The sequence below is a fragment of the Enoplosus armatus genome, chromosome 18 (genome assembly GCF_043641665.1).
Source record: "Enoplosus armatus isolate fEnoArm2 chromosome 18, fEnoArm2.hap1, whole genome shotgun sequence".
Lineage (NCBI taxonomy): Eukaryota > Metazoa > Chordata > Actinopteri > Centrarchiformes > Enoplosidae > Enoplosus > Enoplosus armatus.
Window position 1 is genome coordinate 19,729,977 of NC_092197.1, and position 16,803 is coordinate 19,746,779.

A 16,803-nucleotide genomic window follows, 5' to 3' on the forward strand; every position below is an offset into this window, starting at 1 on the left:
GTTACTTAACTTCTACCTCAGGCTCAAAACTCAAAGTAATAAAGAATACATTAAAAAGATATATATATATATATATATATATATATATATATATATATATATTTTTTTTTTTTTTTAAATGTCATAATTTGCATATTCATCTATTTAGGAACAAAAGCCGTGAGCCAAAGTTTGAGAAGTGACTGTTTGAACAACTCCTTTTATTTTGAAGGCATTTTCTCCACGTTCCGGTCATACGTCGCGCGGCTTCGCCCCTCTGGACTTGCGGTGGGCTTACATCACTCAGGCGGTGCGTGTTTATCACCGCGAGCATGTGTAGAGATGTGGAGTAACCAGCGCCCTCCGGCCCCCGTGCGCTCACCGCGTCCTCCCGCTGCCTCGAAGCCGCGGACATGACTCTGTCGCTGGGCTGGCTCTCGGCTCTGGCCGCGGGTGTCTTCTCCGCACACGTCTTGCAGAAACTCTGCTTCCCGTACTTTTGGAGTGACCTCGTCTTTCTGCTGAAGGTGATCAGGTACGGCGTGAGGCTGGAGCTGTTCAAAGTGACGGCCAGCGTGTGCACCGTCCTGGACCGGTTCGTCCAGCAGGCGCGGCGCATCCCCGACAAGCCGTTCGTCATCTACGACGGGGCGACCCACACCTACCGGGACGTGGATCGGCGCAGCAACAGGCTCGCCAATGTTTTCCTCGAGAATGTGAAGCTGAGGAAAGGGGACTGCGTCGCCTTGCTCATGAGCAACGAGCCCGACTTCCTGTGCGCTTGGTTCGGGCTGGCGAAGGTCGGCTGCTCGGTCGCTTTCCTGAACACCAACATCAAGTCCAAGTCTCTGCTGCACTGCTTCAACTGCTGCGGGGCCAAAACTCTGATCGTCGGCTCAGGTAAACCTGTCATCGCTGTGGGTCTCAAGTGTGGCTCCACTGTGGCCCCATCAAAGACCGCTTCTGGTCATTTTGGCGCCCTAGAGGTCAGATCTGCACCCTCCCTGATGGGATCGATCTTTTCACTATGATGTTATATATAATATTTCACAACACATATGGCCTCGTTAGGATAACGCTCTGTTTTGAAATGAGCTTTATTTAACTTTTAACTTCTGTGTAATGCCACCAATAACACGGTCCGGTCCATCAGTGAGCAGCTTTGCATGTGCACTGCTCACTGCTGGTTTTAATATGCAATATGAAACTAAGAAACCTGGTTATCCACATCTCTGTTTCTGATTCTAACATGGTCCGGGTGTCTGATCCTCAGCACAGACGTGTCTTAGACTCCAACAACGTCCCAGACTTAACTCATTCAACCACATTTTTAATTCTAGTTTTCCTACATCATACAACATGCAGTGGACACTTTAGGCCTGGCATTAAAATGAGCATTTTTACAGTTGCATAGCTCTTCATGAAGAAAACACATGTACCTGTGATGTTTTGCACTGTGACCACTGCCCTGTAGTATTAGATACATTTCGTGTCAGATAAAAGTACAAGTACTTCCCTTGGTGGTTAGTCTGTTGCACATTTGTTTATGATTCATTGTGATTGTTTACCCAATGAAATTTAAAAAAGAAAGAAAGGTAAAACTTGCCAATCACAATTTCCCAGAACCCTGTGAGATGTTCCTCAAGTTGCTTGGTTTGTCAAACCCAAAGATGTTCAATGTGAAATAATACACATTGAACGCGACACAGAGACAAAAAATGGCAAACCTTTAGTCTTGGAGAAGCGAGAACCAGCAGATGTTTTTTGTTAAAGAGTAAGATCCTTCTCGTTGAACCAGAAACACAGCGAGTCACCTCTTGCGGGATTTCAGAGCGAGACTTCTCCCTGAGCGAGACTTCCGTTTCTGGGTTCGACAAAAAGGATCTTACTCTTTAACAGAAAAGGCCTCTCTCTGTAGGGGATCCTTTCCATAATGACGTCAGACACTTAGAATAACAATCTGAGCCTTGTCTCGTTTTAATCATACGACGATACGAAGTGTATTTGAACCATATTCAGCCTCCATCCATGTTTCGCTGGAAGAATCCTGCTCTCTACAGTTAATAGGATTCGTTATGCTGCAGACATGTGACAGGATGACAGATCATTGCTCAACCAAACAAGCGTGATGTTGGTCTGGGACACTGTCCTCGCTAGAACCCCAGTGCAACAGGAGAAGGATTCATGGAATAGCTGGAACAGTCGGGCACTGCTAAGAGTAGATTTACTTAATTGTTTCAGATCTTGAGTAAACACCAAATACAGTTTTTAAAGGGGGACCTATCATGCTCATTTCCAGCTCTATATTTTCATTGTGGGACTCCACTAGAGCAGCTTTGCATGATTCACAGTTCAAAAAAGTCCTGATTTGTCTTCTCCTGGCCCTTTATGCAGCCCCCTCACCCCCCTCTGTCTGAAACAAGCCGTTTGAGCTCCTGTCTCTTCAAAGCCCCCCCCCCCTAAAAGCCCACTTTCTTCTGATTGGCCGACCAAGTTCCGGAAGTGTCAAACTGTAAACCTAACGTTGATAAGCAACGTCGGCGTAAACATAAACACCTGGTCTGTGCCTGGAGCAGAGATACCGTATAAGGACATCCGTGCCTCTCTGACATCAGATAGACCCGACGGTTGATAAAAACTAAAACGGAGCGTTCAGAGCAGTCTGAAGCCTGAGCTTTATGCTCACAGGGATTACTTTTACATACGTTTACCTCATTATTTGGCAACTTTGGCAACGTTTAGTGTGAATATCCGATATTGTAACATTATATATACGACAGAAAATAAGGAAAAGCATAACAGGGTCCTCTGTAAATGATCAAACCATGAGGGATCAAGTAATCCAATATATATATGTATATATGTGTGTGTGACCTCAGTTGACACAGTGTATCATTTCAGTCATTGAGAAAGATATTTGCACACACACTCCTTACAGCTCCATTCTTAAAATATCCACAGTCACTCACCATGGTATACTAGTACTAGTTGCACAGTCCTACACCTGTACACATTTTGTGATATTACATCATACATCATACTATTATTAGCTTCCTATTCGCCCTGATGCCTCCACATCATACGCCCTCACAATTTAAAAGCGTAGGAAGTGGCCGGCTAAGTACAATTCCAAGCGTGAAATCGAGCTTTGCTTTCGTCTCCGTCTCCCAGATTTAGTGGACAGTCTGGACAGCATTCTAACCAGCCTGCCGGAGGACAACATCCGGGTGTGGGCCATGACGAGCCAGAGCGAGCACACGCAGGTGCACACTCTGCTGGATAAGGTCGACGCCGCCTCTGACCAGCCCGTGCCAGCGGGGTTACGCGCCACCGCCTCCCTCAAATCCCCCACCCTCTACATCTTCACCTCTGGAACCACGGGTGAGTCTGACAGCCGCAGCGCTCTTTGCAATGCAGGGACGCCCAGTTTCAATATTTGCTTTTGATAGCTGATAGTTACGATGACCGGCAGTCAAAATGTAGTCATCAGATGCCGTCAAAAGTGTCAAAACTTCAAAACTTTCCAACAGAATTTGCTCTGTGCTGTCATCAGCGGCTCCAGCAGTAAATTTTTCAAGTGAAAAGTGAAAGTATGTAAGTATAATCAGGAAAATGTACTTATTAGTAGTACTAAAAGTAAAAGTACTCAACGCAGAATAATGGCCCCCTGTGACTGTTATAGTATTATATGTTATCTCATTAGATTATTATTACTCATTGATTCATGTAAAAGTAGGATTTTACTGTCGTGGATGTAGTGGAGCAAATTTTAAACTGTTATATTTAACTTTATCTCATGATTGTGTTCGTCATGGCTCCATCTCGTGATTCTTTTCTCGATTGATTGATTGATTGATTGATTGATTGACTGTTTGGTCCGTCAAGATTCAGAAAAATAGTTGAGAAATGCCCAAAGTGACACATTTACGATGGTTGTTTTGCCCAACCAATGTTACAAAAATTCAAAATGATTCAAAATAAATGAATAGTAATTCAAATGAATACAAGGAAAAGCAGCACATCCTCCACATCTGTGAAGCTGGAAACCGTGAAATTTTAATTGTTAGAAAACTGTAAATCACTTTATAAGCCATAATGAGCCGTTTTAATCATTAACCCTGGTGGACACAAATGACCGCGTACATGTATACCTATTATTCAGGGGTGCGTTGAGTATCAGGGATGCCATGTAACCAACTCTTAGCTCAGCTTCTTAGCAATAAAAATCCACCCAGATAACTGTTTAATAGCCACGTGTATGTGTGTGTGTGTGTGTGTGTGTGTGTGTGTGTGTGTTGTGGTTGTGTTGGTAACAGGGTAAACAGAGCAGCTCATGTTCCCAGGGGGCTCCTCCAGCGTCCCCTGGGGATACTGAGACTTCCAGTGTTCGGCGCTCTCTGCTTCCTCATTGCCATGAACTAAAAATGTCAAAATGTAAAACATAACAACAAGTGCTGCCCTGTTCAAAGACATGCTGACTAGGTACAGGTCTGGTCCCGGATTTCCTTGCCTTCTGCCCAGGGCATGCTGGGATAGACTGGCGTGACCCTGAACTGATAAGGGCATTCAGTAAAAATGTTTATTTTGCTGTATCATGTACTGCAGCGTCCCGCTTTTTAACGTCCACAGGGCTCCCTAAGGCTGCAGTGATCACTCACCTCCAGAGCTTGAAGGCAGCGGCGGGTTTTTGGGCGTTCGGGGCGACTGAAGACGACGTGATGTACATCCCCCTGCCGCTCTACCACAGCGCCGCGTCCTTGATCGGTATAGGAGGAACCATAGAGCTGGGTAGGCCTCGGAATACCTCGACACGCCATGATTATTTTGTATTTCTTCTCCATCTTGTCTGATTAAATCTAAACACCTTGCAAACAACTGTCTAGATAAGGATTGTGGACATTTCTATGATTCTAAGTGTCTTGCGTTCTGATTTGTCTGAGTTTTATGAATCTAAGAGGGGGTCCTGTTTTTGATTCAAATTCACATCATGCCGTATCTTTGCCTCACGCGGCGGCCATTTTCCTCTGACGTCGCGCTCGGGGGCCGGAAGCTCAAATGCTGTTCCAGATCGTATAATTGTAGGAAATCTGACAAATCGTTATCATTTCACAGCTTTAGCAACTGAAAAGACAATAGATAGTGAAAATCCAGAGAGATATCGGGCCGTAATTCAAGGTAAAACAACCTATTAGATAACCCTTTAGCAACAGGGAGACAGCTAACAGCTAACTGGCTAGTTTAGCCACTTAAAGACTCACATGTCGTCGTAAAACAACATTGGCCATTTAGCTGAGCACATGGTGTGCCGGTGGAAGTCTCAATCGGCCGTCCAGTAACGGAAACAAGCCGAAGGACTTCTTTCCGAGATGTTCGCATGCGCAAGGACGGCTGTGCGGAGGCCGAACTGTGGATCTGAACTGGAGGAGGAGACCTCTAGGTTCTAAAATAACGCAGCCCTGAGATTTATTTCTGTTCTGCGGCATCAAACACTGAGCTTCTCCACACATTTCGGGCTACAGCAGAAACTATATGTATTATACATTTGTATCATCATTGATTGTCTATAGTTGTCCAGGTGCAGCGACAGGAATGGCCATATGTACGCTGACCACAAGTTCTCCAATGTTAAAACAAACAACGAAATGTGGCAGCAGATATAATATAATATAATAATATCTGGGTGTTGTATGGGGAGATGTCATGAAAACCTGCCACAGATCTACTATGTAGGCTTAATGGGATTGTAATTCCGTGACACCTATGCGGTACAGTGATTATAGAGACGTTCTAGAGCAAGAAAAGGTCTTCTCATCCTTTGTTCCGAGACAAACATGAAATAAAAAATAGAATTATCTAACTTTCTTTTTAATCTTTTGCCCATCGTACGAGTTCCCTGTTAGAGACAGAGAAGCAGTTTTCTATTCAGGACAGTGTCCACTGACCACAGTGTAACTGCCAAACTATGTGACCCCTTTGAGGACAAACTGTTTCACTTCAGCTAGCAGCTTAATTAGAGGCTTTAGAGCAGGAAGTGGACACTGGGGACTATTATGGAGAATATTATTGTTGTTTTTAGGTCACTGTTGCCCCCCCCCCCCCCCCCCCGCTTCACAGAAAGGTCTACTGTATGAACCTTAATATTTGGGTGTAGATAACATTGTAGTATGTTTGCAAACTTAAAAGTAATGTAGTAATATAGTTATGAACTGGTTTTAGAAAAGCAGAGCATTCTGATCAGCTGTCCTGTTGATGAGTCCTTCATCTCTGCTTTTGTTCCAACTGCTACCAAAGTTGACAGTTCAACGTCCTTCCAACATCCCGACAGGTTGTGCTAACAAACCTTGGTGAGACCGTTGTCCTGTTTCTAGATGTTGAAATGTACTCAACTTTGTACACATTCGTCACGCCAGACCAGGTCTACAGGGACTCAGACTACAGGGAGTTCTGGGCCGATTCGCCCCTCCCGAGAATCGGTGGAGAAATCTGGTCTGGGACCTTGGTCGGTACCGAAGATTATCTGGTAATGTGAGGGGTCTACAGATCCAGTCTTAAACCTCCGGACCTGCTCGCAGACTCATCGGGGCAGTCCCGATTCAAGCATTTGACATTTCCGAGGTTACACCAGTTTAGACAAGTACCAGAGCAGCTGACGGTGTTGCTAAGAAACGGTAAACATTCTAGCGGGACAAAATGCCGGCTCTAACCTACACGGAATAAAGATACTCATTCAATCGGGGTAACTCAAAGTGATGCTCCTCATATTATCACTGGCCTAACTTTTGCACTTTCACCCCAGGATAACATATGCAGACATAGTGTCCTTGTTATTTGCAATAGTTAAGTTTTGTAGGCCAAAGAGATTGCCACACTTGATACTTTGTACCTCAGTTTTTGACGGACAACAGCAAGGCACCATGTGTTCTGTCTGTGGTATGTCTGTCCTTGCTATGAGTACAGACTAATGTTTTCACCTTTGTTTGTGGAATGAATGTATCCATTCCGGGAGGTCAGTAAGCCAGTAAATGGGTTCCATCTGAGGTGTTTGTCGTTATGTTGTGTTCAAGTCCGTTGGCCTTCATTTCTCCGTGGACTGAGCATTCTGATCCTTTCCCAGTATTTATACAGCACCCAGACCTGCTTTATAACCAAACAAAACGTGGACATCTCACTTTCTACATTATGGGACGTTTAAATACAGGTGTGTTCACTTCTTCACTTTGACCTGAGGAAGACCATCTGTGGTTTTGAAACGTTATATCATGTCATGTCCACATGAAATTAAAGTAGTCTTTCCTCCCCCCCCCCGTGCATCATTTGATGTCGTTAATGACACTGCTGTCCGTTCTATCACAGGTGCCACCTGCGTCCTGAAGAAGAAGTTCTCGGCCTCCCAGTTCTGGAGTGACTGCAGGAAGCATGACGTGACTGTCTTCCAGTACATTGGCGAGCTCTGCAGATACCTCTGCAGCCAGCCGAAGGTAATCTTCTGTTTGGCATTCAGCTGTGAGTGTTGCAACAATTATCCATGGACATGCTGACTGCACCAACAGTATAAATCAGATAAAAGTGACATTGTTGCTCTACCCTCCTTAAGGAAAATGTACCCTTCGGAATACTTTCTGTTAAGCTGTGAAACAAGTAAAGTCACTTTAGCAGTGGGCCCATATTCTCACAACATGTCGTGTCAGAAACTCCCCTTGTTTTCTCTCTGAGTGATTGTTGAGTGTGAGTGTTACCCTCTCAACATTATTCACATTTAGCTGTTGCCCACACACCGGGCTACAACAGGTCCAGATAGTCCACGCACATTGCCACTCAATGAAAGACAGAGCGAGTGAGTTAGAGTAGAGTCAATGAGGGGGGCGGGGAGGGGGGGGGGGGGGGGCATCCACGCTCTTTACAGTCACTGCTACTCGTGAATCAATCGAGTAACACTGTGCACATCTGTGGAAGAAAGACAGGCAGGGCCTTTGTTTCAGTGTTTGCGTCCCCCCCCCCCCCCCCCATGGTGGACACATAGACATGCACGCACGCACAGTACGAGGGCAGGGCTCATCCCCTCTTGAGGCCGGACTCAAAAGTCCTCTTTGTCCGCTCTCCCTCTGTTATTCGGCCGCGGGGGCGGAAGGACGCCGTTGGCCGTCCTCGCCGCTGATTGGCAAATTAAAGACGCGGAGACACACAGCGGCCAATGTGTGTGCACACAAGCGCGAGGACTAATTGCTGCTTGTGTTACGGCGGCAAACATGGCAAAAAGCCGTAGAGCTCGTCACAGGGCTGGTCCGGCGCAGACGCAGCTCAGTGACGCTGTTGATGACTGGTTTTTATGAAATGAGGTCATGTATAATTGTTCATTTAACCCGGTGTTCCTCGATAAAATGCCCTTTCTCCCGCACAGCTTGAGATGACTGTCCATGGAGATGTGGGCTACCGAAGTCAACGTGGGACCTTCAAAACCTTTGTCATTAAATAGGCGCGAATTGTGTTGTTGGTAGTCTTGCCTTCAGGGTCCAGAAATGTCATCAATTTATTTTATTATTTTATCATTAATTTCACATGTTTTTAGTCACGGAAGAGGAAAAATGTCCAAATATGGAACACTGCTCTTCCATGGGCTGAACGGATTAGTGTGACTTTTAGCTGTTATTTGATGTTTTGTGTAATTTCAGACGCTTTTTCACAGCAAATCACATGTCTGTATATGGGTTTGTTTCCTTATCAAGTCAAAAAGGACGAGGTCGGTCTTCCTAACTTCTTAGCGCCACTACTTTTTCACCCCCATTCCATGGAAACTGTAGAAACGTAAATTGCAAGTTGCCTAATTGCCGCATTGTCTTTGCACTGGAACATCTTATTTCCAGACTCCACATCATATTATTCGGTCTTCAGGCCATTTAATGTTCAGTGGAAACTGTTGGAGTGTATTCCGTGTGTTTGTGTGTGTGTGTGTGTGTGTGAGTGTGCGGTAAAAAGGCTGCTTTTGTGACAGAGTCCCTCTCTTTTCTGTGAAACAACGCATTTGTATTCATGGTATTTCTTTGTCTGTGGCACACACACATTGCATAGCTGACTTGTCCCTGCATAGTCCAGTCAGCTTAATGATAATATGTTTAAACATGGAACTGTCAGATGTGCTCTGCTGATGTCATCTCCCCCCCCCACCAGACAGAGATGGATAAAGTTCACAAGGTGCGAATGGGAGTCGGGAACGGGCTGCGGCAGGACGTCTGGCGGGAGTTTCAGAGTCGCTTTGGGAACGTTCAAATGTGCGAAGTGTACGGCTCCACCGAGGGAAACCTGTGTTTCATGAACCACATCGGCAAGATCGGAACTGTGGGCCGCTCCAACTTCCTCTACAGGGTGAGTGCTCGGTGACCTTAAGGTGTGAGGTCTGCAATCCCACACAAGATCTACCAAATTTCATGACAATCCATGAAGTAATCATTGAGCTGTGTCAGTTAAAGCCGACAGTCGCAACCAGTTGTGGCACTAGAGGAAGGATCAGATTCATCCTCTGGGGACCATGAAAAAAAAAAAATCCATCGCAGTCCATCCAGTAGTTAAGATATTCCAGTCCGGACCAAAGTGGTGGACTGACTTGACGTTTGCCATCCCTATAGCCATGATGTCGCTAAAACTACAAAAAAAAAAGATCACCTTGGCCTGAGGGTAGTGCCAGAGAGTCCATAGACTAATTGTCTAAGCAAGAAGCAGAGGGGTTCACCCCCTCAGGGGCATGAATGTGGTCTATAAATATGACGGCTACCTGCCTCCTGTGGTATTATACCTCTTATGTACAAGTGTTGTATTTTGCCTGAGAGGTCAGATTTATCCTCTGGGGGCTATGAATAGCAAAGCTGACATCTGTCAGGCATTCTGAAGGAACGCACACACGGAAGGAAATACAGTGGGTGTGCTGCTGTATATTAATGTATACTACACGTTTTGGTGCAGTCAGTGTTTATGGACAACATGGAGCTGCTGTACATGCGTCTGAATACTCCGAAGGAATGAATCCCTGGCATCCCTGTTTCCGAGCTTTTTGTCTGCGCACTTGTGAGATCATTCCAGCAACATCTCGTTGACGCGCGGCCAACAGAAGTTATTCAGGGTCATCCTCTCCAGCTGCCGTAACTCCTTCGAGTGCAACACACAGCTTGCCCGAATGTATAACAGAGATAACAGCTGATGTAGCTCAGCTCAGTTCATTTCATTTCAGTCAGTTCATTTGCAGAAATAATAAAACACAGCAAAGAAAAGTGCACATTTATTATGTTTAGACAATCATAACAAAACTATAGGTTGAAGCAGGTGTACTTTTTGACATGCCCCCTACTGTACGTGCACAACTCACAGTAGACGTGCATGTGAAGGCAGCCCTAGCTTCCCAAGCATTGCTGCTGAGCTTTGAATTTGACCACTAAAGTACACATGGTTAGCTAAGTGAACTGTAGTGACTGGTGGGGGGGGGGTGGGTAAACAGCTTAGAAGAGATGGGCCAGGTCATGTATTATCCAGGATATAGCAAGTGTCCTCCATCGGAGGGGTCTTCAAGGGGTCTATCAGCTGACTGAAAGTAGCATGGACGTAGTATCATTAACGCTTGTGGAATATGAGGTAGTCCCATCTTTTATCTTTTATTACAGATGATGATTATGAAGTTATTATTGTGTCGTGCACGTGCAACCTACATGATTCTGTATAAAGTCCCGAAATTAAGAATACCAATTCACATAATGTCCCTACAGACTACAACTACTTCAGATCTTAGTCTACAACATAATCCATAACTTACGAATAAAGCTATATAATTATAAGCTACAAGACAAATCCAAGTGAAGACGAGTTCAATTGTCCATGAACTGTGTAATTTACTTTTTGTCATACTTTAAAAATAGCATTTTGCAGCATGATGTAGTACAAGACAAAACAACACAACACAAAAGACACAGGATTTATTTATATTATTATATATCATGATGTCATTTTATACAATATAATCTACTACAACACAATAGTCATGTTTATTCTGTTCACTTGGGGGTCAATTTAACAATATTATGCAGTTCAATAGATACAATACATTACAATAGTAAGGTGTTCCTGTTTTTGTAGTATTCGTATACTTAATATTTTCAAAATAACATTTTACAATAGGATGTACTACAAGACAATAGCAACATTAGCATATAATTGAATACAATATGTAATGTAATACAAAACACAATAACAATGAATTGAAGTGAATACGACAGTAAGTCTTTTATCGTTATTACATTTTCAAAATAAACACTATATGAAGTACTACAATACAAAAGCAATACAACACAACACAATACATACATCTTTGAATGTAATTTAATACAGTATATGTAATACAATATGACAACACAATATTGTAACAATATTATGCAACAAATACAATACAATTTATTGTAATTACAAGAAATTTTAATAGAATAGTGAGGTGTTTGTTTTTATAAGATTAGTTTTACTATTTTACAACAGGATGTATTACAATACAATAGCAGCACAATACAAATGTATTAGAATATAATTGAATACAATATAGTGTAATCCAAAAATAATAACAATGAATTGTAATACAACAGTAAGATGTTTCTGTCATTTATTGTATTATTACACTTTCAAAATAAACATGAAAAAATATTAAGTAATACAACACAATACAGTATTTAATACAGTATATGTAATACAATATTACAACACAATATTGTAATAATGTTATGCAATAAATACAATACAATTCAGTGTAATTACAATAAATAAATACAATTTATTGTAATTACAATAAAATTGCAATAAATTGTAAGTGCTTGTGACAGCTTGTGGTTGACAAAATCACATAAACACCTCGTATGAAAATAATGTGTCACGGATTTAACATTATTACACAGTTGAAACTCGGAAAGAGGTTGGGGGGGGGTTGTCCACTTGAATGATTAGTTGTAGTGAGTAAGCTGTAAGTCTGTTGAGACAGGGAGGATAACCAGTGAAGTGGCTTTCCTGTGGCTCTCGCAGGTATTAGCCTCACTAATGCTTGCCTATGGAGCTGCCTGTTAATCGGAGGAGTTACAAAAGAGTGGCTACATGTATTTAGCTCTAATTTCTGACCTCAGCTATTCTTAGGTCTGTCTCCCTGCCTTTTCCTGCTGGCCCACAATCCCATTACAAAAGACAGTTATGAAAGTGAAGTTATAAAACATAATGATGTCAGGACACAAATCCTAATTTAGCTAACAGGATTGTCAGTTCTGTAACATGTGGTTAAACGTTATTCTTAGGTTTAGCTGTCGGAGTGTTCATGTTTAACCTGGGAAACCTGTCGGTGCACAATTATAGTTCAGTCCGGAGAGAGAGCTTAAAGAATAATGAAGACTGGTTGTGATGAAAACCCAGAGGTGAACGGGGCGGAGGAGGCACTGAAACAGCAGCTGGCAGCGGCAGCAGCAGCAGAGAAAGAAACATTTTAAAACTTTTGACGGTAACAAGATGATTGGCTCACGGCAAAATCCGATTGGTTTGTCTGAAAGAGTGATGGGCAGACTGTTTGGATCTCGCGCCATCTCGTGAGAGCTGCGTTCACAGTGGCGTCAGAAGAAACAAAACAACTCCTTCTGGAGCTTTTAACCGCGTCTCACATTCTAATCTCCATGACAGCCATTCGCTGACGACCATGAGATGTAGGAGGTGGTTCCATTTGGGGCACATTTTGACATGCCATAGCCGGAGAAGCACAGCTAACTTTAAAGGTCCCACATCATGCTCATTTCCAGCTCTATATTTTTATTCTGGGACTTCTGGGACTCTGCAGCCCCTCAGTTCCCCCCCTCTGTCTGAAACAAGCCGTTTTAGACAAACTGAACAACCTCCTGGGGGCGTGGCTGAGTGCTGTGACATCACAACCTTACAGAAGTCCTGACGGCTCGTTTAAAGGCGCAGTGTCTGAATACGGGCTGTGCGCATTTCTCGTTTTGATACTTTCCCAGTATTTATACAGCCAGACCTGCTTTATAATCAAACAAGACGTGGACATTTCACTTTCTACAATATGGGGCCTTTAAGTACAGGCTGCATTCCATTTGTCAGAATGTCTGCTGTGAAAAATGGTGATTGTTCCATGACTTAGTTTAGATTTGAATGCCACTTTCCACTCTAATGATGTTTTCTTTGAACTTTTTGCGTAGCTCCTGTTCAAGTATGATCTGGTCAAGTATGACATGGTGAAAGATGAACCGTTCAAGGATCAGCATGGTTTCTGCCAGCGAGTGGAACGGGGTAAGAATGCACACATTTCCACAAATTCATTTTCTCATGGGGATTTCTTTTTTTCTTTGAAACTGGACTTCACCGGAGAAGTGTGAGGAGTGTGTTGATTTTAGACTTTCTGTGCCGTTGTTCCTCTCAGGCGAGACGGGGCTTTTGCTGTCCAAGGTGAGCGCCATCAGCCCGTTCTTTGGCTATGCTGGGAGCAAGCAGCTGACCGAGAAGAAGCTTCTGAGAAATGTGTTCGTGAAGGGGGACGCCTACTTTAACACAGGCGACCTCATGGCGGAAGACCAGGAGGGCTTCATCTGTTTCAGGGACAGAGTGGGGGACACCTTCAGGTACAGCTGGATAAGATGTTTGATGTGGCTTTACCGCAGGTATGAAGCATGCACTGGGGGCCTTTTAAAGCATCCACCCCTATGATGATGTCATCTGCTAGCGCCGGTAACCACAGGTGTTGCCGAATCTATCGTGAGCTGGAGCTAAAGGATTATGACGAAAAACAAACCAAAGAAAAATATACGGACATGATGAGACACTTGGTTGTAAATGGGATAAAAGCAGATATTAATGCAGGCTTTGTATTACAGGAGCAGGCTAGGGTTAGGGTTAGACTTGTCGGTTACGTTTTGAAGGTTGCTACACTTGCACCGCTAACCAACCGATCAAGTTTGTCACATGTAATCATATAAGGGACGAGATCTTGATCTTTTTTTCCCCATGATTTCAGGTGGAAGGGTGAAAATGTAGCGACGACAGAGGTAGCGGAGACTCTCGGGCTGGTGGATTTTATCCAAGAGGTCAATGTGTATGGGGTGGAAATACCAGGTATGTTTAAGACGTGTTTGTGTTTGCATGCCTACGGCCGCAAGGCATCGAATCACCTGTCTTTAGCCTCGCCGTGATAAACTCCACCACCGAAGGCTCGTCTCTCAATTTATCCAACTGGACAGTGGGAAACGATGGGTGCCTTTTCCAACTCTGGGCGTCCAGAGCGCTAATGCAAAACTGCGAGGCGCTCCGGGGCATCTAAAACACGTGCAGCATGCCAAGCGCTTACTGCCTGTAGAAAACAACTGGCAAAAGGTGCAAAAAAAAAATGCATCCTGTCTGACCCCTGCTATCCAAATACTGCTCATCTCAAAACCCGGAAATGAGTCAGCATGTTTTACACTTCCTGTTCCCTCGTCTGGAAGTCAGTGGGGTTTCTTTGAATGGGTTTTTGGTTACACGCCTGAAAGAAAGCCTGTAGTTAACACAAGCTTAAGAGATTTCAACGTTTTGTTCTACAGCATAAAACGCGCCAGTAGATACCCCCCCCCCCCCCCCCACCCGTCAACTTTGAAGCTTTTACGCGTCTTAAAAAAGGCGGGTTGCTAACAAGTCTTCATGCCAAACACGGAAAGTCATCTACTCACTGGTTGTGTTTATACTCTACATCTATCCGTCTATATATCTATATCTATCTATATTCTCTTCAAAGTGAAGCTCAGCCGTGGTGACCGTGTTGTAGTTCCTTTATAGCCCAACGTTAGCTCTTTTTTTTACTTCTGGCGATTCCGTTTACGCTTCAAAAATCCTAAAAGTGGCGTTCATTTGTGAAGATTATCTCGCTGAACGAAAAGTACCTTAAACGTTTGTTTTGCCGCAGAGTTTGTTTTCTGCAATGATCCAAAATCTTTCAGTCGAGGGGAACCAGGAGCGATGCTAACTTCCGGGTTGACCTACAAAAATACGTCATTCCCTGCAGCGCCCTATCAGCAACAACATCGCAAATCCTCTCGAAAACGTACAGTTCGGGTGTTTCTAGAACGAGCGTCCCCTAACGATGTGCCACATATACCTACAACTGTAGCGGTGAGCTAGGAGAGTGACGGCGGAGGTTACGTTGAACCGTCTCGTCCGCAGGGCACGAGGGCCGAGCAGGAATGGCCGCCATGATTGTGAGGCCGGGCCTCGCGTTCAGCGGGGGCAAGTTGTTCGAGCACGTGATGAGGGACCTGCCAGCGTACGCCCGCCCACTCTTCGTACGGCTTCAGGTAACGAGCACAACTAAATATACATACGTACACAAAATATTCTCCTGATGGACAGATAGACTTGGACGTGGATGGACGTTGTAATAATAATAATAATAATAACAATATTATAAAGAGTACGGAAAAGTGTCTTGAGATGGCTTTTGTTGTGATTTGACTGCCATATAAATTGAATTGAATTGAACTGAAGTAACCGCCGTAACCCACCATGAATGTCCAGTATACAGGATATACCGTATATATATATATATAATTAATATATATCAATCAGTCTTAATGCTGCGTTGATGTTTATATCACTGTTATTGTGTTCTGTCCGATTATTTGGACAAACGCTTTGGCAACATTCTTTCTTTTTTTTATTTTTTGGTAAAACGCTTCATGCCAATAAAGCCTTTTTCAATTGGAACTGAATGGAGGCGCTCCCGATTATTCCATTATTGAAAACACAACGCCGGGATTTTAACAGTAATCCCAACTTGTGCGTCTCCAAACCCCATTTTGTTTGTTTGTTTAGCGTCACAAATACTTTTTTATTAATTATTTTTGTTTGTCGTTACGTTGGATAAATAAGGAGCACTATTTTGCAGTTTGACCTTTTGTGTTATGTTTATTGAGTCCTTCATGAGATGAATGAAGATGTTGGGTGTTGCGTTGTACTGTAGCTCTGGGTCAACTGGATGTGTAGATAGAGGCATGTTCTTCTGCCTCCTAGAGGAAGAAAACGTGTCCAACACGAGGCGCATTCGTTGCTGGAACCGACCTGGATTTTCTTATTTGATGTAACTAATGAGAAAGGTGCCGTTCATGTGTCAATGTCAAATTCATCAACACAAAACACAGAAAAGCAACAGAAGCAGTGCAGTGAATGTTTTATATATATATATATATATATATATATATATATTGAAATTACACTGACTGTTTTCCTCGTCCCTCTCCCAGGAGGTCATGGAGATGACCAGCACCTTCAAGCAGCAGAAGTTCCAGCTGGTGCAGAGCGGCTTCAACCCCTCGACGATCTCCGACCCCCTCTACGTGCTGGACTACCCGCAGAAGAGCTACGTTCCTCTAACGGACAGCACCTACCACAGCGTTCTCTCCGGAGAGCGCAAGCTGTAGAACTTAAGACGTTAGCTCGACTTACTGCAGCGTTGTTTTGTTTGTATTTCCTAGAGACCAGCGAGCCTGCAATCATGTTGGGTGACTCCCTGAGGTCTGAATGAAAAGCCGACGAGAGGGCCGTGACACGGGAGCAGCAATGTCCCTCAGACGTATCACTATGAAACTCCCTCAGTTAACCTCGTTTGATTCTTCGTGTAACTCCCTCAAAGCACCCTCAACCGAAACAAGGCGTCGTTATGGTAACGTGTGTCCGTTTATTACAAACGATGACAGCTTTATCACTTTATTTCAAAGCCCTTAAAAGGTGAATTCACTAGATTTGAATGGGGACGTGACTTCCCCCTTAATTTACACATTCACTAGAAACATT

At 43.8% G+C, this 16,803-nt stretch overlaps 1 protein-coding gene across 1 annotated transcript; it reads left to right on the forward strand.

Annotated features, from left to right (window-relative positions):
- The first annotated feature begins 392 nt into the window (after positions 1-392).
- On the forward strand, positions 393-16,430 carry slc27a6 (solute carrier family 27 member 6). The gene is made up of 10 exons (XM_070924159.1): positions 393-879; positions 3,151-3,360; positions 4,609-4,767; positions 7,333-7,457; positions 9,145-9,339; positions 13,188-13,278; positions 13,409-13,607; positions 14,000-14,097; positions 15,178-15,308; positions 16,254-16,430. The coding sequence occupies exons 1-10, from the start codon at positions 393-395 to the stop codon at positions 16,428-16,430; spliced, it is 1,872 nt and encodes a 623-aa protein (XP_070780260.1).
- Positions 16,431-16,803: the final 373 nt, after the last annotated feature.